Genomic DNA, 26,063 nt, shown 5'->3' on the forward strand with positions numbered 1-26,063 from the left:
ATGGATCAATAGCCACTTCCAATCATTTCCCTGCCATTTTAAAATGTGTAGGAATTCATTTGCCTCTCTTTATCTCCTTTTGCGGCCTTTTCCCACCTATGAAATGGGGTCAATACATTTTTACTTTAGAGGAGGCGGGGAAGGTAGGGATTTGCAGAAATTAGTGTTTTCAGTAATCTGCTCAAGTGTACTTCTATAAACAGGTGACTATTATTGTCTTTTAATGAATACTCTTTGTCTCTTTGCTGTGACACCCACCAGTAAGTCTCTAAGGCCCCAGGCAAGATAAAGTATACTCTCCACTGTTTACCTTGTTATCAAAACCAACTAATATCAAAGCTATGTGTATATGCTATCCCATGAGGAGACTCCATCCAGACTTGTTTTGTTGCTGGGGTAGTCCCGTATCTGCAATGGTGTCTGCCTGCATGGTAACTCAGAGGAGAGATCCCTACATACACCTCTGAGTTAGTAATGGGTTCTTTGTTTTGGGTCTGGCAAGTGGGGAAGGCAGCCCAAAGCTTGTAGCTAAAGAATACCAGGAATTTAGGGGCACCTGGATGGCTCAGTCAGTTAAACATCCAACTCTTGATTTCTGCTTAGAGTCGTGAGATCGAGCCCCAAGTGGGGCTCCAAGCTGAGCACGGAGTCTGCTTAAGATTCTCTCTCTCTCCCTCTGCTTCTCCCCCTGCCTCCCATATGTTTTCTCTCTCTCTCAAAAAAATAAATAAATAAATAAATAAATGTCCCTGGAGGAAAGGAAAATCCCAGTGTTTTGGAGAAAGACGGGAAGGGAGGACATACTACATCTTAAAAACAAACAGAGGAAGCTGGTAAACCCAGGCAGGCACTGAAAGCTCAGATGCATCTTACAAAACAGGGACAGGGCCCCTTGAAGGGGGCTTCCCTCAAAACCGCCCCACCCTTTCCTCCCTCTCCCCCACCCCCAGCAGGAGAGTCAGGCCCTTCTTGGTTAGCTTTCCTGCAGATGACAGTGTGTTAAGCCTCTGCCTTCAGCACAGGTCATGATCCCAGAGTCCTGGGATTGAGCCCAACGTGAGGCTCCCTGCTCAGGGGGAGTCTGCTTCTCCCTTGCCCTCTGGCCCCTCCCCTGCTACTGCCCCCGCTCATGCTCTCTCTTGCTCACTGTCTCTCAAATAAATAAATAAAATCTTAAAAAAAAAAAAAAGCCAAATATAAAAATGAACTGCCCACTGCCAACTTGTGATCATATGAAGAAGCTAATGATGGCTCCACACACACAAATTAAAAGAAGAAAGGACTATGATGAAAGTGTTGTATAATTTTAAATATTATTAATGTCTTTAATGTTATATTGTCCTTTCACTTACAAGGCAAAAAGCTATCTGGCAACTTCACTGTCATGAGAAGCCATTTTACTAGGCTGTTAGCATTACTAAGCACAATTTCAAATACTTTGGTCCTAGCAGAACTACTCTCCCATTATAATTACCTAGACCAATAACCCTCTTAAAATGAGGTTTATAAGCCTCATTTTAAAGGGTAATAACATGTTGCCTTTTTTTGGATGAGACTTTCATTCTGCTGGAGGCTGTAGTCCATTCCCAAAGAAATCCAGGCTATCCTCACCTCACAGCCTGCGAAATAGGCGTGGACTTTTAATGACTTCTGTAAGATCCAGCAAGGGAGGACCCCACCCCGCCAGGGTGCCGCCCCACAGTGGTGCACCTGCACCAAGGGAGTCGGATTTGGGACTCCAAACCTCCTGTTCCCATGGACACAGAGATGGTGGCAGGGTGGGAAGGAACATGCTGGAAGAGGCCTGGAGGGAAAAACACACAGGCCTCATTTTCGCTCTTCCCCTCTTCCTCTCATGTTTCCACAGTAAAGCAGGTCTACCGTCTCTTTGTAGGTCATGCCACTCCTTACAAAACCCCATTTACAGTCCTCTTAATAACTTGTGGTTACTTTCTATTTGGGGCAGAAGTCAACAAGACAAAAATTAACACATTACATATTCGTCTGGGAGGCTCATGTGAAATACATCGGGTTAGGACAGGAGAGAGAGGGGAGGCCTGTTGACTCTACTTACACCCTTCCCCTTGCCTCGGTTCTTCCTCCTTCACCATCAGCTCCTGGACACCATCACTCCTGTTACCTCAGATCGCAGTGGTCCTTCTTGGATGTCAAGGGCACAGAGTCCAAGGGTTTTTATTTAGGGCTGTGAGAACATTGGTTTCCGTCTTGAAAATGTTGCCAACTAACTCACTCTCCAGAAGGTCAAAGCACACATCCACTGTCGAAAGCCTTCCCCGTGAATGAGGTGAAAGGAATTCTATTTATCATAACTTCATGGTAAAACAAGCATTTGCTCAGAAGCAGCCTGCCTTGCCCAGACATGCATTTTATTCTGATCCAGTTGGGCTGCCCTCCGCGCGGCTTCTCAGAAGGGTTGGCTACTCTTTGACGCCTTCCCAGCGTTCTGCACCATGCAGAAATCGAGGCTGATCAGTGAATTCTGGGCAACAGTCATGCATCTAGGTTTTATGCTGCAGACCCATGCTATCCAGAATGGTAGCCACAAGCCACAGGTAGCTATTTATATGAGTATATAAATTTTAATTTAAATTATGTAACTACTTAATTTTCATCAAATTGAAAATTTGATTTCTCTGTTCCATCAGCCACATTTCAAGTGCCCATATTAAATGGGGCCGTGGCTCCCCTCTTGGTCTGAGCAGATACAGAACATTTCCATCATCACTGGCTGGTCTTCATTTCCTTAATAGAAATGACATTTCTATTGTCAGCCACAGAAGGAATCCTATTCGCCTTCTTCCCATCTCATCATCTACATCCCCCATGAGACTGGGAGATTCTTTGAAAGCCCGGGTGGGGTTTTGTCACCGGGGCCTACCCTGGCTCCTAGTCCAGGACTCTACAGGGAAGGCACTCACAAATGTTTGCTAGATAGGGACAATCCCTTCTCTTGGTTTCCACAGCAGGCCCTACCTTGGTCACATTTCAACACCATTTCCCCCAAAACAGTTTTTATTGAGTTTTATTGCTTTTACAGTAATACAGAAACGGGATGACTAGGTGGTTCTGTTGGCTAAGCATCTGACTCTTGATCTCAGCTCAGGTCTTGATCTCAGGTTCATGAGTTCAAGCCCTGTGTTGCGCTTAATAAATAAAATTTTAAAAATTAAAAAAATAAATAAATAAAAGCTTAATAAATAAATAAATAAAAGTAATACAAAAGATAATAAAATCAACACATAATTGTCCCACCTATAGACAACCACTCTTAACATTCTGGGATATTTTCATTCATTTATTTAACAAATAGATATTTTTGTTGTTTACTGAGGTACAATTTGCATACAGTAAAATTCACCACTTTTATATGATATGTGTATGATGTGTGATGAATGTAATCGCCACCACATTCTCCCGAACATTTCTAACAGCCTCAAAATCCCCTCCTGCCCCTTTGTGATTAGACCAGTCTCCCCACCCCCTCCTCTGGCAATCAAATCTGATTTCTTATCCAGTAGTTTTGGCTTTTCATGAATGTCATACAAATGGAGTTGTACAGTAAGTGGCTTTTTAAGACGTACTTCTTTAGCATTTAGCATAATGCTTTTGAGATTCATCTGTGTTGTTGCATGTAAATATCTGTTTGTTTATTATTGCTGAATAATTTTTTTTTCTTTAAAGGGAGAGTGCACAGGGGTTGGGGAGGGGCAGAGAGAGAGGGAGAGAGACAATCTTAAGCATGCTCCATGCTCAGTGTGGAGCCCAACATGGAGCTCGATCTCATGATCCTGAGATCATGACCTGAGCTGAAATCAAGAGTCAGATGTTTTAACCGACTGAGCCACCCAGGAGCCCCTTGCTGAGTAATATCCTATTGTATGGCTATGCCCAATTCATACATAGATTTTTGTGTACATGTGTTTTCATTTCTCTTGGGAAAATTCCTAGAAATTGGATTGTTAGTCATACAGTAAGCATGTGATTAATTTTATAAGAAATTTGATAAGAAACTGTCATACCAGCTTCCAAAATGGCTTTACCAGTTTGCATTCTCACCAGCCACGGATGAGAGTTTCAGTCGCCCCACTATGTAGTATATTTCATTGTGGTTTCCATTTGCATTTTCCTGATGATGAATGATGTTGAACATCTTTTTATGCACTTGTTGTCAATATCTCTACTATGTGAAGTTTTTGTTTTATATCTTTTGCCCATTTTTAAAGATTAGGTCATTTGTTTTCTTATTACTGAGTTCTTTATGTATTCTAGATGCCAGTACTTATAGGAATGTGTTCTACACATTTTCTTATCTTCCCCTCGGCTTGTGGCTGGTCTTCATTTCCTTAACAATACTTTCTGAAGAGCAGAAGGTTTTTTTTTTTTTCTTTTTGAAGAGCAGAAGTTTTTAATTGTATTGAAGAACAAAGAAATATGTCTTAGTAACTGCCATACACCCAACTTTGATCAGCACGGGAGATACAATAAAGCTGAAATTTGGACTTTTTCTTTTTAGCAAAATTGGCATCCATTGGCTTCTAGCCTATTTTTTCACTATCTGACCATGAAAGTTTTCACATCATTAAATATTATCTGAGAATATGATACGTTATGTGTACATAGTATTCTCATGGCTATATCTTAACTATCCCTCTCTAATTTGGGATGTTGTATTGATACCAGTCAATCTAAAAAAATAACAAAAAGAAAGAGGAATGCATGATTGACATCCTTGTTCAGAAGTCTCTGCGCACAACCCCGCTTCCTTTCTTAGCGTGAATGCTTACGGTTGCAAAGGCTGGGGCAAAGACGTCGTCTTTGTTTTCTAGTTGTCTCTTCAGCAAGCCTACAGATGTCTTGAAACAAAAATCTTGACCTCCTTGTCGTTTCTGTCACATTGTAGGTGCACCATATATACTCGATGGAGGGATAGTTAGAAAGAAAAAGGATTGCCCTGAACTTCATCCTCTCCCCTTCCTCTGGCAAAAGAAAATGGGAGTTTCCCTCAGCTGTCTACCTTGCTTTCTGAGATAAAGGGACCAAGAAGAAAGTTTTCTTTGAAGAGAAAACTTGCCAAGGAGATGTGGATTCCCACAAAGCTCGGTGACAAGCCCTGTTGCTGCTCAGCAATGCCCTTAAGGGGCCCCGCCCCCTGCCCATATAAAGCCAGGCTGCACTGGGGCAGCAGCAGCTGGCACACAGCCTCCAGCCTCCGGAGCACCGTCCTGGCCTTGGCACTGGCACAAGCTATGGCAAATGAAGTGCAAGTCCTGCTCTCCCCGCTGAAAGGGGGGCATCCTCCTGCAGGTAGGCTACCCACCTGCCCTCTGCCGTCCTGCAGAGCGCACCGGTCTCCCTGCTGCCCCTCTTTCCATCAGCACCTGCAACAGGGGCTCCCCAACAGAGCCGAGGTTCTCAGCATTCCCTTGTCATATTAACGTCGCACGACCTCGTTGCCTCCTACATCTTAGAACTCTCCGGGCTTATGTATACACCACCTGAGGATTGGTCAAGCCCCAGTTGAATTAAAACCTCATTAGAAATGAAGGGATAAGGGATTCAGAGCTTGTGAAAGGGAAGAGCTAAGGTTGGACCTTCCCTCCTGGGCTGCAGGTAAGCAGCGAGGCATCCACAGGAAGGCAATTTACTGCCATGGTAACCTTCTTCCCAAGAGGAGCCAGCTCTAAGTCTCAGTCACCCCAAGATGACTGTGCATCCTTTGACTTCGGACCCAGGGAAACCAGCTTCCACACAGAGGACAGCAACTTTATTTTTCTCTCTCTTCTCAGGCTTTGGGGTTTGGCAGTGTTATCCAGAATGTAGTTTGCTTTGTCATCGAGCTGAGGAGCACTTTTTAATACAGACCCAAGCACTGGAGGGGGCTGACTGGGGAAGGTAGCCATCAAAGTATTTGGCAAAGGAGCCATAGTTTTCTCTCACTCTTTATTTTTCTTTTTCTTAACGTAGACTCTCTGTAATATGGAAGTTAACTTTATTGTACTTATTGTTCATATAGCTTGGCTGAGGTGAGCAGGTCTATTTTTAGCCAGTTTTTTTTTTTTTTTTTTAATTTTATTTATTTGTCAGAGAGAGAGGGAGAGAGAGCGAGCACAGGCAGACAGAATGGCAGGCAGAGGCAGAGGGAGAAGCAGGCTCCCCGCCAAGCAAGGAGCCCGATGTGGGACTCGATCCCAGGACGCCGGGATCATGACCCGAGCCAAAGGCAGCTGCTTAACCAACTGAGCCACCCAGGTGTCCCTATTTTTAGCCAGTTTTATGTTCTTTCAACTGTCTTCCTTCTCTTTTTCCTTAAGAAACATCTTAAAATCTTGACCACGTTGTTCTTGCCTTTCTCCATTGACAAAATTTATTTGTTGGCATAATGCTTTGGCACCTTAAGCCAAGGTTTTTTCAGTTATCTTTGCTGCAGGGGATGCTGGCAGGAATCACCTTCAGAAAGCTTTGAAAACGGACACAGAGGTTCGATAGCTTTGTGGCAGACCGCTCACCTGAAAAGAGTCTGAATTTTACTACTAATTCTGAGCTTTAAGTTCTAGGCACTGTGCCCCGGTTTCCTGTGGCAGACTCCTGACCTTTTATACTTGCAATTGGATTTGGCAATAGTTAACATTATCTGTATTTAAAGTTAATGATGCTGGGGCGCCTGGGTGGCTCAGTCAGTTGAGCGTCACACTCTTGATTTCGGCTCAGGTCATGATCTCAGGGTTGTGAGATCAAGCCCCATATCAGGCTCGGAACTGGGTGTGGAGCCTGCTTGGGCTGCTCTCTCCCTCTGCCCCTCCCCACCTCTCTTAAAATAAATAAACAAAACAAAATAAAATAAAGTTGATGCTAACTAATGGTCAGGAACTGTACATGCAAATTATTAGAAGAAACATTCATTACAGAGAGGGAAAAAAAAAGAATACATTCTCTTCCCACCTCTTCCACCCCAATCCTTCATGAAATGGAGAAGCTAAAACCTGATTCACTAAATTACATTTATGCACAAAGAACACGAGATAAACTTAACCAAATGAAAGTTTGAATGAAACCACCAGGAACTTTCTGTCCCACCGCTAATGATTGCTAATTACTCTGTGTACATAGCACACCATGACTCCATCAAGCATGTCACAATGCCCCTGGCATGACAATTAATTATTATGAACTGTGACACTACAGATAAGAGGTTTGGGGTAATTAGGATGGAGATGAAGGCAGACTTTTGCCTCCCCACGGAGAGCAAGCAAACAAAGAAACCTCATTCTTCAGCTTGTCTTGCTACATATTTTAAGTCTGAACCAGTTTGCTGTGGTGCAAAATGTTATTGATGGAACAATAATTCATTGCCAAAATGCCACTAAATCTTCACCTGATTTTTATAAGCAAAATAGAGATCCCTGAAAGTGGGCAGCAGGGGCGATATGGCGGGAAGGTACTGACACCACCTTTGGAATCGGGCAGAGTCTCGGCTTACCCTCTGCCTTCATTCCATACCCCTGGCTGCAGAATCCTCATCTCTTTTTTTTTTTTTTTAAGGTTTTATTTATTTATTTGACAGAGATCACAAGTAGGCAGAGAGGCAGGCAGAAAGAGACGGGCAGGCAGGCTCCCGCTGAGCAGAGAGCCCAAATGCGGGGCTCGATCCCAGGACCCTGAGATCATGACCTGAGCCAAAGGCAGAGGCTTTAACCCATTGAGCCACCCAGGCGCCCCAGAATCCTCATCTTTAAAGCAGCGGCTAATAAACAGCCTCGATACTATTAGATTGTTATGATAATTAAAGGAGAAAACCCATGTAAAGCAGCTGACACGTGAATGTTAGTCGCCTTAAAATGCAGGCCCTAGGGGCGCCTGGGAGGCTCAGTGGGTTGGGCCTCTGTCTTCGGCTCAGGTCATGATCCCAGGGTGCTGGGATCGAGCCCCGCATCAGGCTCTCTGCTCAGCGGGGAGCCTGCTTCCTCCTCTCTCTCTGCCTGCCTCTCTGCCCACTTGTGCTCTCTCTCTCTGTCCAATAAATAAATAAAATCTTTAAAAAAAAAAAAATGCAGGCCCTAGTGAAACACACCTCTGACAGAAGGAATGATCCTTCCTGGTCGCTCGCAAGGGGTTCTGATGTTCACGGCAGTCAGAACAGAAGGGAACTGAAGGAAATGGACAAGATAAATGTGCTTGCCTCCTCATAGTTGAAAATGAAACCTCTCAGAAATCAACCAGCTGTCACTCTTTCCCACCTCCGTGTGGAGTGCTTAGTCACGTTTCTTTTTTGTATATTAATATACATCTCAGTTTGGTTAGCCCTGGTTATCAGTTTGTGCTGAGAAACAAGACTACATTGAGCTTGAGGTGGTCTAGGTGCTATTCAGCTTAGCTTTGGATTTTCTGCTTTTTTGTTTTGCCTTGCTCTCAGTTTTAGACGAAACCCATCACATGAATGGCCAAAAATCTGTGAGCGGAAGGTGATAGAAGGAAGCGAAGTACACAAGGAACTAGAAAGAGCAAGAGTTCCGAGGTTTTCTGTATTTCTTGCACGTTGTAACTGGGTGGGGGGTCACTTTGAAACCCCCAGAGAGAATCAGTTTTCTGGCTCACTAATGAGAGAGGGAAGTTTGGAGACATGCGCAAGTGTGAATCTTATACAGAAAATGAGGGGGGAGCCATAGCTACAAAAGGGCCCGGATCATTTAAAATAGAATAAACACCACAGGCTTCCTTTTCTCAACTCCCGTCTGCTCAAGTCAATGTATGGGGGTTGATCTGTGAGGCTCAAGGAGAGGTTGTGAGACCCAGTCCCCCAGACATCACAGGGACAGGGGTTTGGATGACTGCAAGACCAGCTGCTTTCCTAGACACGGCCGCAGCCCTGCAGACCGGTGATGCACTGTCCTTGTTTCACAGAGGAGCAAACTAAATGTCAGCAAGGTTGAGGGACTAGCCCGAAGCCATACAGCTAGTGCGGGCAGTGGGGCTGAGATCTGAAAATAAAGGGGGCCCCATGCTCCCCTGCTCTAGAGCCCTCTCTCTTTACTTCACCAACTTTTCCTGACTTTCCTTTTGGGTCTTGATTGACATCTTAAAATGGGCTGACAAACTGACTCTAAATGCAAAGTGAATGTTTTATGCACATCTCAACTTTTAGTTAAAATCTTCAAATATAACAGCTCGGTCACAAGGCAGCGTGTGCACAAACCTTTGTGTTATTCAGCCTTTTCCCGTCCATTTTCCACTGATTCGTGAAAGAGAAAAGCTTCTTCTGCGGGCAGATGTGTCTTTCTTTATCTTGACTATCCTCTACCAGAAATGTTGTCTGGAAGATCTTAACTGGAAGATTATCATATAGCATCCTAAACTCAAGTGCCTATTTTTGCAAGGTTATAAACTACAAAAGCAGCCAGAAGAGTATAATGCTTGCTCAGCAAAGGTTCATTTTCCCCACATAAATTTAGATTTTCTAATGAAATTATCCAGAAGGGCATCTCTCTCTTTTACATTTTTTTAATCTCTAGTTCATTTTGCATAAAGTCTTATCTTATGTATTTGTACTCAACTATTAAAATGTTAAAATCAGTTCATATTTTACCTTGCCCAATTCCGATTGGTCCTTCTATAGAAGTTCAAAAGGCATTATAGTCCCAAACATGGAATTGTGTAAATCACTACAGCTTTAAGTAAACTAAGTTAGATACAGTGAAACTTCGAAGAGTTCTCATGAGTTGGTCCTACCTGGTCTATCGAACATGGGCAGTATCTGATTGTGTCGGATTGTAAATATTTATTTACAGTGGTTTATCTCAATTCTGGGAGACCAGTGTGACTAGTGTTCCCAGCAGAGCTTTGATGATGACCCTCCCACAAACCGGTTCCATCTGGTTCAGTCACCCCAAGTAGTGCGAGGAGCCTTAATCTATATCTTAGTATGTCCATGTAGAGTATGGGGATATTATTTTCTGTGTCTTTCTGCTGTATGTGGCTGACCAAGCAAATTACCTACCAGAACAAGTTTGACACAAGAACTGTGCTCTGGAAATCCAAGGTGTGTGTGGTTTACCTATGTCTCCTAAATCACTGAATTAGAGCATAGAGCCCCATCAGAGAGGATTCAAAGACTCCTGGATGAAAGTAGGAATCTTCTGGGAGGATTTTTAATTTCCCTTCAAATCTCTCTGTCTTATTATTCTTAAGAATACATTCTTCAATTTCTTCTGGCATTTACTTCTCTGTTAAGTGCCTTATATTCTTTCCAAAGGGAGGAAAGTGATTTTATTTTGGAGGCAAAGACTTAATGATAAAGATCACCTACTTCAGCTTCCATCAAATTCCCCCAGGTCCTCCTAAGATGTTCATGGCAGGGGCACTTCTTGAACACACTGAGATCCAAGGGACTTACTGTTGTACTAGGCACCAACTTCCCTTTGAATAATACAAACTAGCCAGGCTAGTAGCCAGGCTCTACCTTTCTGGAACATTTATCCTTTGGTCTTCAGTCTCTCCTCTGGAACAACATCAAGTAAATACAAGTAATAGCAATTACCATAAACCAGGTGCTCATGTCACCTCTATTGTCTAGAGTAACCTGAGCAATTATTCTTGTTGAAGGATGCAGAAACTGAGTCTTAGGGGGATTTAAGTGTCTTGCTCAAGGTCCCAGAGCTCAGTAGGGGTAGAACTATCTGACCCTACATGAAATTTCCTCACCAGCATGGGTGCCTGGGTGGCTCAGTTGGTTAAGGATTTGACTCCTTTTTTTTTTTTAAGATTTTATTTATTTATTTATTTGACAGACAGAGATCACAAGTAGGCAGAGAGGCAGGCAGAGAGAGAGAGATGTGGGGAAGTAGGCTCACTGCTGAACAGAGAGCCCGATGTGGGGCTCGATCCCAGGACCCTGGGGATCATGACCTGAGCCAAAGGCAGAGGCTTTAAGCCACTAAGCTACCCAGGCGCCCCTGCATTTGACTCTTTTTTTTTTTTTTTTAAGATTTTATTTATTTATTTGACAGAGATCACAAGTAGGCAGAGAGAGAGAGAAGAGGAAGCAGGCTCCCCGCGGAGCAGACAGCCCGATGTGGGGCTTGATCCCAGGACCCTGGGATCATGACCTGGGCCGAAGGCAGAGGCTTTAACCCACTGAGCCACCCAGGCGCCCCTGCATTTGACTCTTGATCGCAGTTCAGGTCTTAACCTCAGGGTCTTGATCTCAGGGTGGTGAGTTTGAACCCTCTGTTCCAGGCCCCACACCTGGAATCTACTTAAAAGAAAAAAAAAAAAAATTCCTCACCAGAAAACCATTCCTCCTCCACATGATAGCCCCTCAGATCTTTGGAGATGCCACCTACATTCTCTTGAGTCTATCTTCTTCAGAAGTGACGTTTCCATACTCTCTAGTTCCTCCTGTGATGTGGCTCCCTTCCTCACACTGGCCCATCTCCTCTTGACTTGTCTAGGTTGTCAAGGTTTTTGCAAATCAGTAGCACAGAACTCAACATTCCAAGGGGCATCTCATTTTTAACTATAGCTTATTTTAACTATTAACAAGTTTGCTTCTATAGTTTGATAATAATCAGTCTAGGTAGAATAAATACATAGAAACAACAGCATCAGGGAAAACACAAGGAATATTAATAAGAAAATAATTACAGCACTCCATATTTCAAAAGCACTTGTCACAGGGAGAAAGAAAAACACAGTTGGGAGGGGTACTGAAGGCCCAACCTCTAGACCTCCTGTTTGGCTCCTCTCAGCACAAGAGTCAGGGGCTGTGAACACCAGCCCCTTCACACAGAGGCGCTCCCTCCTCCGTCTTCCTGGGAAGGCCATCCCGTGGTTTATTTCACATCTACATTCTGTGGCTGTTCAGAAGATGTTTTCTCATCATTTGATTTCTGTTGCTGATTACTCTGCATGCCTTTTTCTCATATAATATGTGTCTCTTTCTGGGTATGCATGAATTTAAAGCAGACCATGTGTAAAAATAGCATTCTTTTCCTAGACTAACTCTAATACTGCAAAATTCTCATGAGAAGCTTTTATAGTCAATGAAAAAAACAACTTGTTGATTCAAAATGACCAAGTGGAGTTTATTCCATGAATGCAAGAATGGTTTGATAGTAAGACAACCATTAATCTATCTTTATAGATTAATATCTGTTAATATAAGTAACCACATGAAGGATAAAAATCATGGATCATATCCATGAATGCTAAAAAGGCATTTGTAATTTTCAAGCCCAACAAAATAGTAATAGAAGAACATTTCCCTAATTTGAAAATATATATATATATATATTACATATACATATATGTTTTTGTGTATATGTGTGTGTATCCACCTAAGTACACATCATATGTAATGAAAAAATTAAAAGCAATCCCTTAAAACTTATTATAATGAAGATGTCAACCATCATTGACTATTTAACATTATTCTACAGGAAGTAGTACTATAATTCTTTACAGGTTATATAATGTTTTTTACCTGAAAAACCCAAGGGAATCAACAACAACAACAAAAATTATAAACAGTAAGAACTCAATAAGGTCTGGGTATAAAGTCAGTGATATAAGAACAACAATCTGTCAGAGTTATAATTGAAGAATTGACCCCATTTACAATAGCAGCAACCAAGGTAAAATGCTTAAGGAATAAACTTGACAATAAATGTGTAAGATTTATTCAAACCAGTTACTGAGGGACCCCAAAGAAGATGTGAGCAATGGACATGCACACCATGTTCTTGAATAGAGAGTCACCAGAAATATAAACACATGAATTTTCCCTTTAAAAAAAAAAATCTTTAAATTTAAAGCAAGACCATTAAAAAAATGGACAAAAAAATTGAATAGCTCATAAAGAGAAAATAGAAATGGCTTCTAAAACACAGAAATAAGCTCAACCTTTAGTAAAATAGAAGAAATGCAAATTAAAACACGTTATCTTTCTTTTTTAACTTCCTGGTCGACAAAACCAAATATTTCCCAGCTCCCATTGTTGTTAAAGTAGGAGGAAAAAAATCACTGTCATCTTCATTCCTGAGGCTGTAACTGGTACAGCCTCTGGGAAAGGCGATTTGGCAAGTTGTAACAAAATTTTAAATGCACATACCATACCCTTCAGAACTAACAAGATCACTTGTAGGAATTTATCCCACAGGTATACTTGCACTTGTGCAAAATTATGCGTATAAAAGGATATTTGTTGCAGCATTGTTTGTGACATCAATGAATTAGAAACATCTGAAACGTTTAACATTTGGGAATTGGTTAAGTCAATACAGGATGTTCACATAATGAAAATGTAAAGCAAATGTTAAAAAGAACGACACATTTCTCTATATATAGATAGGGAATTTACTCCAGAATGTATGATTGAATGAAAAATATAAATAAACAAGATGTAGAACAAGGTGTATCTTATGCTGCCATTTAAACAAGAGTAATATGTGTAGTATCTGGGGATGAACACATAGGACATGTCTAACATTAGTAGTATCTAGGAGATGAACTAGGGCCTGGAAATAATGGTGGGAGAGAGACTACAGACTCTTTCACACTTCTTGAATTATGGGCCTTATGCATATTTCACAAAATCAGCAATATATGTAATAATTTTTAAAGAACAGTGATAAAGTCAAATTTCTAAGTGCATTGAGAGATAGAATAGGTTTTCCTTACTTTTCATTTTATTGGACCGAGCTTTGGAATTTGCCAATTTGACATTTCCATAAAAAGAATTAACAGGTTCAAACAAATCAATGTCCATTTAGCTTTTTCTTATTTGAGCTTGTCAGATTTTAGATGTGCAAATTTCCTGGGAACAGAGAGAAGTATTTGCTTTGACTTGCAATCTGAAATGGGTTTCCTTTTCAAAAGTTGATTTCATCTGACATTGTTAAACACTTGAATTGCTGTTAGGTCATCTGTAGCCTAATTAACACTAATTGATCTCCTGAATGGCAGGATTTTTAATGTAGTTTAATTACTCATTAGAACATCTGAGCTTGGCCAATGTCCGGAGATTTGGGGTCTGGGATGGAAGGTGGGGTTCCGGTGGGATCAGAGGCATCTCTCCTGAATTAAATGGCTGTTACCATCACATGCCCTGACTTTTGGCTCATCTCTCAGAATCTGTGCTTTTGAATGCTTTAGTTGGAAAGAAAAAAAAAGTGCAAGGCTTGCACAAACTTTAATCTTATGGGAAAACAAGAGGGTCACGTTGTAATTGTCTGTGACTATCATAAAAAGCATAGTTGGTTTGATAACAAGAAAAAAATGTTTTTCAGTGAAATGCCTAAGGGAGTATGTTGCTATTCTTCTCCCCAAACCAAAGGTGTAGACCTCTGCTACTTTTCTTAACCTCAGTTCCTGCTCTCTGAACATAAACAAGCAGACCTCAGCCCTTCTCCGCTTCCCCACCTTGTCTGCCTAACACAATATTTTTTCTTCTATTCAGTTCAAGGTAACGTTTTATTGTGTTGTTTTAAATAAAAGTTTAGCTCTTCAAAAAAAGTAAGTTCTAAAATTCTTTTCAAATCTAAATTCATACCTTGAATAAGAAAAGCAAGCCTACTGTTTTTATTCTAATCACAACTCCTGTGTTGATGCTTGTAAACAAATCTGTTTTGGTTTTTTTGTTTGTTTGTTTGATGCTTGTTTGTTTATAGTAAAGGCTGGAGGAATGCGAATTTCCAAAAAACAAGAAATTGGCATCCTGGAGAGACATACCAAAAAAACAGGATTAGAGAAAACAAGGTAGGGATTACTCAATTTCTTCTCCTTCATCACCTCAAGGAGTTTTGAGCGACTGCTTCCAGAAGTCAGAGGCCTCCCTGAATTTTACGATAAACCAAGGCTCCCCAGGCCTTTACTGAACAGGGTTAGAGCCAGCCAGCTGAGGAGTGGGGACAGGGGCTAAAGATGAAAGGCACATTCAGGTGAAAGGTTGCTACCTTCTAGAAAACTCTCTCTGGGCCCACTCATTACCCACATCCTCCTCCTCTCTGCAGCCCTCCCAGCTCCCTTGTACTTACAAAGCCCAATCCTGAGTGCATCCAAACCTGACTCATGTTCCTTGATCCTATTTTCAAATTAGCCTTTATAAAATAACGTCCCAAGGCTGGCCCTGTTTTCATAATATGCTTTCTGCTGTAGCAAATCTTCTGAATTAAAAATAAATGGTTTTTTGGGGGGTGGGGTGGGTGGCGGTTGTTTTAAATCCATCACTTAATTATTTAGAAAATAATGGTCACGATATTCGGCATAGCCAGAAGGCATAGAGATAACTGAAGTTGGTCTCTCCCTGCTCTTTTTGCTGTGACCTTGACAAAAGGCACAGCTCAGCTGAGAGCTGTGGGCTGCGGAGGTGCGCAAGTGGCCCAAGCACGGGACTGTGGTTAAGGAAAATGACTGTGTTGAAAAAGAAAGAAACGTGCAAAACTCCAAGGAGGTGATGGGGACACTTCAGAGACAATTTCAACATGGTTTCTACAGATGAGTTGAAGAGTGATTCAAACGGAGTCAGTTAGAGGACGTTCAGGGATGCGTAGGGAAGTGTAACAGTAGTCTCAGAAGGGAATGCAGTGGGAAATAGACTGTGGAATTTCTCTGGCTCTTTCATATAAAATTATTTTGAAATCATTTTTAAAGTTTTCTTCCCAGTTTCCGGGAAGAGAATTTTCTGAGGATTTGTTCCACTTTTAAAATGAAATGCGCATTGGCCCCATTACCAGTTAAGTTTTTTGTTTCTTCTGATATCAGAAAATAATTGCCACTCAATGAAAGCCAAGGCTGTAAATCCTCAGCGGCTCACCCAGCTCTAGGACAATTCTTAGAACAGAGAAAGCCCTTGAAACGACACCAGACTGTTGTTGAACTGCAGGCTGGTTTGATTCTGTTACTAAAACCTGATCAAGCATAAGCCCTGTTTATGGTGACCCTGGTTAGCATGCCTGGGCCAGGGGCTGGGGAACTCAAAAGTCATGGCTTGGAAATGACATCCAGTTGGCAGCCAGTAGATGAGGCATTCGTTCCTCTGCACCTCAGGAAATGGGGACTCAACTATGAATTCTGGCATCAGCCAAATGTTGTGGGAAGAGCTGACCAGAGAGTAATAAAGTGGAGATTGGAACCCTCTTAAAAAATTCAGTTGTTGTCTTATAGTCATTCAAAAATGAGAATGGGGGAGGGGTGACACCCAGGTGGCTCAGTTGGTTAACCGTCTGCCTTCAGCTCAGGTCATGATCCTGGAGTCCCAGGATGGAGTCCCGCATGAGGCTCCCTGCTCAGCAGGGAGTCTGCTTCTCCCTCTACCCTCCTCCCCCTCTCATGCTCGCTTTCTCTCTCTCTCTCTCTCTCTCTCTCTCTCTCCCAAATAAATCAATAAAATCTTTTTAAAAAATGAGAATGGGTCCACAGCAGAACATAAACAGCAGGAAATAGCTCCACCTCTCTATTGCCCTATTCACTAGCATCAATTATAGGTATGGGGGTCCGATGTGTGTAGGATTTGGGGGCCACTTTAAAGAGAAGTAATGAAACATCATGGATATGAAAGGGCTGGGCACTGGCCTGACCGTGAGGGGGAAGGAGCCGGTGCAGGGCGAGGCCCTGAACCTGGAGCTTCATTCCCTCCACCCTCAGTCTCCTCAGCTGTTGACATGCCTGTGCTTCGGGAGTGCGTGCAGGAAATAGGAGGTCCTCATTTTCATGGACAAACATCCTTCCTTACATCTTCTTGGAGGATGGCTTTTGCAAAATGTATCAGAGAAAATAAATTTCTAAGTATCATCCATCTATGTCCATGTCCTAATAACTTCCCCTCACCAATGCCAACCATCCAGGGGGAAAAAAAATGCCAAATGCAAAGTTTCCATCAAGAAGCTGTACAAGCAGGCTCAGCCCTGATTGACGCTCTCCTACAAAATAAATTGGCCCGAGAAAAAGAAGCCAGACGCAAAAGAGCCCATGCTGTGTGATTCCTTTTATGAAGTACAGAAACAGTCGAAACTAATCTGCGGGGCTCTAAGTCAGGGGAGTGGTTATTCCTGGGGGCGGCTGGTTTGGCTAGTTGTGAAGAGTCACCAAGCTATATACGCCCATGGAAAGATGAAATAAAAATACACCAATAATAATAACTTGGCCTACAAAGATTTTTACAGCACACGGACACACAAAAGCAGAATTTTTTTTTCTTCTGGATACTGCCAAGCACAATAATAGCTTAAAGGCCAAGTAGACAGTCGCTGTAGCAATCATTTAACGTCCTTAGTAGGAAAGTTTTTGGGTCCTATGTGAAATTTTGTTTCATCTTTACAGTGCCATTGCAAGTGTTGCCAAACTCCAGGCCATGGATGCTCTGAATGACACGCTGGAGAAGGTGAGGCGGGGGTGTGAGTGAGGCCCCTCATGGGACGCTCCCGGTCAGGATTTATCCAACAGTCAGGTCGAATGAGTGAACAAAGCTGAGCGCTGAGCTTTTATCCAACTCAGACATTTGCCGTTCTTGTGGAGGACTCCACTCTCAGTCCAAGGAACACAAAGAGGTTTTGGTGAGAAGACCTGTTTCTCCCAAGTTCCTAGTGTCTATTTAATAAATCATCTCAAAAATAAGACAGAAAACAAGGCAAGAATCATGACACTGAAGTGGCAGAGTTGTACTGTGACATCCCGAATATTTCTCAGAATCATCGGCATGTTTTTATAAAAAGGCAGCCTGTGGATTGGGACTTGAGCAGTGCGGGACCTTGCTACCCACCACTTCTTACCCACAAGGCAATATTTGATTTGAGGTGAAAGTGGGTGGCGGACAGTTGCACAGGTTAAGGCTGGAGGAATGCTCAGCACTGGCTAGGTTTATCCAGGAAAATCTGTTCGTGCAGGTGGCTGGCCATTGCTAAATTTATTCTCTATCTTGTATTTCTTCTAAGTAGCTCCAGAAACTCGGAAAACTCTTACCAGATTAACAGTGGTTTGGTTTTGGATTTACTAGTTTGTTTTTGAATTTTGTAGGTAAACTAAGTGAAGGTCCTTATTCTACCCCGCTGGGGCAGATAATTTGCATTGAAAGCAAGGAATAACCACTCTGCTGCTCTCCTGTTAATGGAAGGGACAGAACTGTGCATAATTTATAGATGGAAGACTGTCACTGCCAAAATCAGGGCTCTGGAAAAGATGGGAGCAGAAACTGAGCAGCTAGACCTCTAGGGGACTCCGTTTGGTAGCGGCTTCTCTACTTTATTGGTATGACCTTGAGCAAATTACTCATACTGTGCCTTAGATAAATTATTTGTAACATGGAGATAAGGAAGGGCGCCTGGGTGGCTCAGTTGGTTGAGTGTCTGACTCTTGATCTCCGCTCAAGTGCTGATCTCAGAGTCTTGATCTCAGGGTCACAAGTCCAAGCCCCGTGTTGGGCTCCATGCTGGGCATGGAGTCTACAAAAAAAAAAAAAAATGATGATAAGGAAGCGTATATCCTTCACAGGGTTGTTGTGTGGAATGAATGAGTTTGTACGTGTGATGCTTCTAAAACAGTGCCTGGCACATTGTAACCTGTTTGCACTCTGGTTAGTAGTACTGGTTCTGTGACAGCAAAATAAATAGATGTGTCTGAGGTCCACGGGATGTATCAAGGCAGATGGTACTAAGCAGATTTTTTTTTAAAGTCATCTCCATGCCCAACATCAGCTGAAACTCACAACCTCGAAATTAAGAGTGGCGTGCTTTACTGGCTGAGCCGGCCAGGTGTCCCAGTCCAAGGCGAGATCTTGATTATAGGCTACAGCTACAAAGCCTTCTAATGTGAGGGGCTTGGTTCTCCCACAAATAGATTTGAGGTGATGTCATAAACAGCCCTCTGCCTCCCTGGCTTTAGAAGAGGGGCTGGGATGAATGTGCCAAAGCAACACAGGCTGCAGGCTTCTGCATCCCACGTCCTCCACCTGCCCACCATACGCCTCTTCCTCGGGGGCCACGGACTGGGTGCACTCGTAAATGGAACTGGAGGGATTGGACACAGTCCTCTAGAATATATGTTAACCCAAAATAAAATGTTTAAAGGGAGTGGTCAGTAGAAGTTGATTATGCTATACATTTTTTAAAAAAGATTTTATTTATTTATTTGACAGTGAGAGAGGGAAAACAAGCAGAGAGAGAGGGAGAGGGAAAAGCAGGCCTCTTCCGAACAGGGAGCCCGAGGCAGGGCTTGATCCCGGGACACTGGGATCATGATCTGAGCCAAAGGCAGACGCTTAACAGCTGAGCCACCCAGGCACCCCTATGCTATACATGAGTTACGGTGCCAGAGTCTATATTGTTTTTGATAGACTTCTATGCTTATGTCTTGACATAGAGGAGTTCTTTCCCTTTCAGTTAAAAATATCACTTCCTTATTTCACAGATTAAAAGAAAAATCAACAATAATAACAACAAGTTGTATTTGTAAACCACAGGAAAACATTGAGATGGTGTGTTGTTACAAATATTTTTAACAGCAACTGTACCTATTTAAAAAAAGAAAAACACAATTTTAACTCTTAGTTCAATGTTTACTGCTGTAGGGTTGTGGCTAAGAGTACAGAGTTTACTAGTTAGAGCAGTGCTGACATCAGACATCAGATGTGTCTCCTGATGGCTCTGTCACTCAGATTTCCTCCCTTTCCTATGCCTCTGGTTCCTCATCTGTAAATGGGAATGTGGTTAATAGGATCCAGTTCACAAAAATGTTGTGAGAATAAAACAACCTTATGTAATATACACGAAATACTTAGCAGAGCCAAGTGCAGTTCGCCCTCATAAATGTTAGCTTCTATTCCCGGGCAAGCATGCTACAGGACCTCACTTGGAATTCTAGGCAAAGGATAAAAGGCCAGCAACAAAATCAAGTCCCAAGATCACCATATATGACTATCTTGAGTATGGTAATTGGTGGGATCCATGTGTTTTCTTACCACTAAAAAATCCCTCCTGAGTCCATAGTTCAACCTGAAGCATAATAAGATTTTTTTTATAAGAGAGAGGGAGAGAACACAAAGGGTGAGAGGCAAGGAGGGAAGTACAGAAGGAAAGAGAATCTTAAGCAGATTCCGCACTACGCTAGGGCTCTGTCTCTTGACCCCGAAATCAAGAATCCAAGGCTTAACCCACTGCGCCACCTAGGAGCCTCTTAAGATTTTATAGTAAAGGTCAACTTGGGATGGAAAGACGTTTTAAAAATAGATCTGTTGAGATCTGTGGTTGTCAGGAGCTAGGGGTGAGAAGAGGGTTTGACCAAAAAGAGGAGGAAATTTGAGGGTTGAGGGTTCTGCCTCTTAATTTTGGTCACAGACTGTATATACTTGTGAAAACTCATAGAACTGTACACTAAAGGGGTATATTTTACTGTAAATAAATTATACGTTAATTTTGGGGCGCCTGGGTGGCTCAGTGGGTTGGGCTTCTGCCTTCAGCTCAGGTCGTGATCCCGGGGTCCTGGGATCGAGCCCCGTGTCGGGCTTTCTGCTCCGCAGGGAGCCTGCCTCCACCTCTCTCTCTCTGCCTGCCTCTCTGCCTACCTGTGATCTCTGTCAAATAAAAAAAAAAATTATACGTTAATTTTAAAATGAAAAATGCATAAACTATATACTGCCTCATACCAAAAAAATAAGATACATAAAAGATAGAGAAATGTAAGTATAGATATCTACTGATGGATTTTCACCAGCATTACCATTCCCCCACAGTATATTTGTCATGAAGACCTAACAATATTTAATTGGCCAGAAGAAATAAACTAGCAGAAATGAAGGTCATATCCTCTGCATTTAGAAACATTCATGCCCTCAGCTAGAGTTATGTCTGGTCCCAAGAACCCATGTTAATTCTCATACCAATGCAAGAATTTAAGAGTCTAAGGCAGTGGGGCACCTGGGTGGCTCAGTGGGTTAAGTGTCTGACTCTTGATTTCAGCTCAGGTCATGATCTCAGGGTTGTAAGATCGAGACTCACATCACCTCCACGCTGAGCATGGACCCCACTTGGGAGTGTCTGTCTCCCTCTCCCTCTGCCCTGTCCTTCACGCACATGTGCATTCTGTCTCTCTCTCTCTCTCTCTAAGAAAAAAAAAAGAGTCTAAGGGAGTAAGAGGACAGTCTTATTCATAGGATTTCATCAACCACTTACACATGGCAAGACATTTCTATCCACATGTCACTCATCCCTGGATACCGTGCTTTAAAACTGACCTAGGGGTTGAGATGTAGGTGATTGAAAAACAATCCCCCAAAGCCTGTAATTGTATGAATCTAGGTGGGAAGCAGCCCGAAATTTTCCCTTCCCACTACTTCCCCCAACTCTCCTCTGCACACAGAACTCTGTCTCCCACTACCTTTCTCCTTGCCTCCTTCCCTCTCCAGATAGCCCTTCCTGCCTCTTCCAGCCCTACTTAATGAGAAAACTCAGGTTGCCGGGTGACAGGCCATATAACCTGGTATTCCTGCAGAAAAGGCCTTAGGTAACCCCCAAATTCTCTCAGCTGAAAATCTGGAAGAACCGGTCTCAGACCAAGTTCCACCAACTCCTTCACGGCTGTTTGACTTTTTAGAAGACACGTAGTTCCTCTGAGACTTATGGTCGTTCATTTAATCTTTTTTTTTTTTTTTTTTTTTTTTTTTTTTAAGGCAGGGAGTGGAAGGCAATGATACTGCCAAATATAATTCTGTAGACGGTTATGGAAATAAAATTTGGCAATCATTGTGAAGCTACTCTGAACATGAAAGTATCCAGTTGAAGCATTAGTAACAGGGTCAGGTTATGGTATGGCGTGGGGTGGACTGTTGAAGCCTAGTTAAAGTTGGGGCCACTTTTCAAGTTGCCAAATGTGTCACCACTGCCAGAGTTAGTGAGATGTGTGTGAAATGGGATCCTGAGGGAGCGGAAACTATCAAAGGCATCTGCAAATCTAAAAAGGTGTCTCTTGTTCTGTAGATGAACATCAATGTGGGAGTAGCCTTGAATTTCATTGACTCGAGATGAATGTTTTGTTTTAAGCATTTTGCTTAACAGGGTGTGGAAATCTAAGTGCTAACATTCAGGCTGGAAGTTAACACCCTGGAAAGATGAATAGAAGAACTGCCAGTCTGTGAATACTACCTAACTTAGGGCTCTAAAACAAAAGCTGCCACTCATTTTCTTGCATCTAGAATTTCTTTCACAGCTCCAATCATAAAGACTTTTATTATGCTTCTTTTGCTTTTTTCTCGGAAACGCAAACTATAGATTCTGAGGTCACAGCTACCCAAGATGAAGGTAGATTCTGCATGTGGGAGTTTCTATTGATCTGCTTTTCAAGTTCAGTATGTTGTCCCTTATGTGATGGAGTCTCAGCAAGACCGAAATCCTTGTACACACACTGGCCTTGAATTCTTTCCCTTACGGGGTTACCCGAGATTCTCTATCCTAATGAATCAGACAAGAAACACCTTTCTTTTTTACAAACACTGTCATTCTATAAAGACTAATGATGAAAAATCCAAAGCTTCCCCAAGGTTCAGATGCCAGACTGAAGCCTGGCTGGAGGTGGTACTCTGGAAAGCTATTCCTACTTATTTCTGGTTCCCGCTAGAAAATACAATCGTCCTATTGCCATTGATACAAAATCTACACAAAAGATTTAGTCTATTTCAAGGTTAACCATTTTACTAACAGTTTCAATTCTGATAGAAGACTCTTTGTAGACTCTCCACCTGCAATCCGCAAGTCCTTCTACATTCAGGTGTTCTCCATTGAGGGAATGGAGCATATGAGAAAGAGAACTTGATTCTCTTGTTGATTATTCAAGAGTTGCTGGACAGCCTTGCTCCAGGCTCCTTAAGACCTGTACATTTGTAATTTAATAATCATGGGCAGTTTCCCTAAGGCTGTTATCTTTGCCAGAATTATTTCCATTTCTTTCTCAATCCTGTTGATTTTTTCCCCCCTTAAACTTTCCCAGATCAGTTCACAGATGGCCAACAGGCCCCAGGGACAGCCTCCCATTAATTCTGATCTGCAGCATTGCCCTCCTGAAAAGCAGTTGAGCAGAACTTTGAGGACCTCTGTTAAATGCCTTAGTAAAAATGTAGCCCCTAACCCTTATGCATTACTGGTGGGAATGGAAAATCTTATAGCCACTATAAAAAAAAAAGCCACAATATGGCAGTTCCTCAAAAAATTAAACATAGAAATCTGTCATCCAGCAATTCCACTTCTGGGTATATACCCAAAAGAATGGAAAGCAGGGATTTGAACAGATGTTTATACACCAGTGTTTATAGCAACATTATTCACAATAGTCAAAAGGTAGAAGCAACCAAAATGTCCATCGTCATCTCATCATCACACATCCGTATGAATGGATAAACAAAATGCGGTATACACACAGTCAGTGGGATACTGTTCGGCCTTAAAAAGGAAGGGAATTCTGACACATATCACAATGGGGTAAGCCTTGAAACGAAAGAAGCCAGACACAAAAGGACAAATCCCGCATGAGTCCACTTACACGGGATACCCGGAGTAGTCAGCAGTCATAAGACAGAAGGTAGAATGTGGTTGCCAGAGGCTGGAAGGTGGGAGGAGGGAGCGAGGAGTTGTTTAAAGGATACAGAGCTTCAGTTTGATGTGATGTAAAAGTTCTGGAGATGAACAGCAGAGATGGTTGCACACCAGTGTCAATGCATTTAATGCTGCCAAACTGTACGCTTGAAAGTGGGTGAAATGGTCAATTTTGTCCTGCGGATTTTACCACAAATTTTTAAGAGATAAAAAAAAAAATTACAGCCTCTAAAGTGTGGAGATAAGCCTAGAGACGGTCAGGTCATGAGTTGATGCCTCCCCTCCCCCGCCGTGGTCACTGTCACAGCGACTCTGTGGCTTTGTCTCCTCAGCATCGACTTGTCATCTTGCCCTGTCTCACCTTGGCTACTTGCCCACATTTCTTCTATGTCAGAATTACTTGTTTCCTTTCCCACCCCCTTCATCTTGTGCTTGACTTCATGTAACCTGGCAGGCGTTCCTCCCACCTGTAATCTCTTGTATGTGGTTTAGAGCCAACCTGAAACAATCTATCTGTTCTAGTCGACACTGAAGACACCCAGTCTGGAAGAAAATTACTGAAGTCAGTGGCCTCTTAAGTTTCCTTTTGGTTCTAATGTTAAAACAAAAACAAAACACACTGCCCTTACCACACTCTAAAATATCTTGTGGCCCAATGGTATTAATCTGGCAAAAAAAAAAAAAAAAAGTCACTCGCTCTTTTTTAGATTATAAAGCAACATTTATGACTAATACCTCGATTATGTTTCTTCCTTCCTGCTAGAACGCCCGCAGAGACCATCCTTGGGTTTCATTATGATATTACTTCTGCCTGCTCATGGTGAAAGAAAAATTGTAGAAAAATACTCACAAGCAAAGTAAAGAAGAAGATGGGGAATTGCTCATAATTCCTCAGAGATAAGCACAGAGATAAGCTCATAATAACTCAGAGATAAGTTAACACATCAGTGTATACTCCTCCAGGGTGTTTAATTGTTTAAGACCAAGAAGAAAGGACTTTCTGGAGTCAAGTAGCACATGAAAGGGAACACTGTGTGCCTAGAGCTCAGGGACATTTGAGAAGAGATATAAGACACGTACGTTTTCCCTGGCTTAGAAGAGGCCAAACCATAAACAATGTGATGCTTGGGGTCATATGTAGTTTATCTCCCCCTTTATTTGGCTTGAGTGTGAGGGCAAGGGCATGTAAGTTCTGCAGCGATGTTAATTTCCTCATGAGCTGAGGCATCCCTTCCTTGCTGGCTAAGGTGGGTGTCCTTAGGTATCTTTCTGTTGTATTGATCGGCTTAGAAACCAAGAACTGGAATGGACCCAAAAGGTCTCTATGTCCAAATTCTTTTCCTAGGAGAACTATATGTGAATTGTTTACAGCACTGGGCACCTTTTCCATCTGAAGCTGTCCTTAGTGTGAATTCCATAATGTCGCTCGGTTCCATATGAAATTCCTCTTACTGTCAAAAGTCTCAGTTTGTGTTCACTTGAGCCATTTTCACTTGTTCACTGGAGCCCTTTTCCTCACAGATATCTTCCGTGGGATGACTAATAAGAACTTTTGTTACCTGGAGCTACTAATCACTCCTCAGCTTTCTTTCTATGAGGCTGTGGAGACTGAACCATAGGAAATTGCCAATATTGGACCATTTTTTACCTACAGAAACAGCCATTTCAAGCTTCAACATACTAACTGGCCCTAACTCTCCACGGCTTCTTTCAGAGGTTCCTTATTTTTGATCTTTTGACAATGGAAGGGTTCCTCCCCAGTGGGATCTTCTCTGGTGTTCCCTACAGCCTCCTTAGAATATATATATCCTATATATATATATATTGATCTATATATACTGATCTATATATGCACCAAAATACTTGTTAATCTTGGAGGACTGATGAGATATAATTAAGCATTCCTACCTTTAAAAGTGTCACTTCAAAACATACATATAAATGCATATGTGTATCCTGTACATCATCTTGTGTATAATATAGTTGATAGTTTTCAAAATCAAGAACAAGCTAATGAGAGAAACCGGATGAATGCATCCATGTGTGAGCCCAGAACAGGAGGTGGTATGGGAAAAAGATGTATGAAAGAAGTAACCAGAACTGTGAAGTTGCCCTGACCAACCATGTGGCCCTCTGCTACTATAACACTTCATGACCAAAGAGATCCAATGCACTTATTTTTTCTTTCCTTCTCACCTTTAGCTCAGCCATAAATTTCCAGCAGTAATTCATATGGCACATCAAAAACCCAGACCTGCCCTGGAGAAGGTCACTCCACTGAAAAGGATCTACATTATTCAGCAGCCTCGAAAATGTTAAGCTGGAACGTAAAACACAGGCGTCTGGCCAACTGCCGCAAACATCTGACAGCTTAGCGAAAAGGACCAAAATGTTCCATAGGCCTAGTGCACTTGCTTGGTAAATAAAACAGCTTTTATATCTTCTCTTTTGACTTTAGATAATAAAGCATCCAAATTT

The 26,063-nt window shown here is 42.2% G+C and overlaps 1 protein-coding gene across 1 annotated transcript; it reads left to right on the top strand.

Annotated features, from left to right (window-relative positions):
- Positions 1–5,214: 5,214 nt before the first annotated feature.
- LOC111145559 (death associated protein like 1) lies at positions 5,215–26,063 on the top strand. The gene is made up of 4 exons (XM_022500494.1): positions 5,215–5,325; positions 14,682–14,769; positions 17,332–17,392; positions 25,788–26,063. Exons 1-4 carry the CDS (start codon positions 5,268–5,270, stop codon positions 25,902–25,904), a joined length of 324 nt encoding a protein of 107 aa, XP_022356202.1. The 5' UTR covers positions 5,215–5,267; the 3' UTR covers positions 25,905–26,063.

The sequence above is a fragment of the Enhydra lutris genome, unplaced genomic scaffold (genome assembly GCF_002288905.1).
Source record: "Enhydra lutris kenyoni isolate GAN:26980312 unplaced genomic scaffold, ASM228890v2 scaffoldscaffold1, whole genome shotgun sequence".
NCBI lineage: Eukaryota > Metazoa > Chordata > Mammalia > Carnivora > Mustelidae > Enhydra > Enhydra lutris.

Excerpts from the sequence above, each read along its gene's own strand:
- LOC111145559 (XM_022500494.1), top strand. The coding sequence starts at position 5,268 with ATGGCAAATGAAGTGCAAGTCCTGCTCTCCCCGCTGAAAGGGGGGCAT. Across the intron at positions 5,326-14,681 it reads AGGGGGGCATCCTCCTGCAG|TAAAGGCTGGAGGAATGCGA; the intron begins GTAGGCTACCCA and ends GTTTGTTTATAG. Across the intron at positions 17,393-25,787 it reads TGAATGACACGCTGGAGAAG|CTCAGCCATAAATTTCCAGC; the intron begins GTGAGGCGGGGG and ends TCTCACCTTTAG.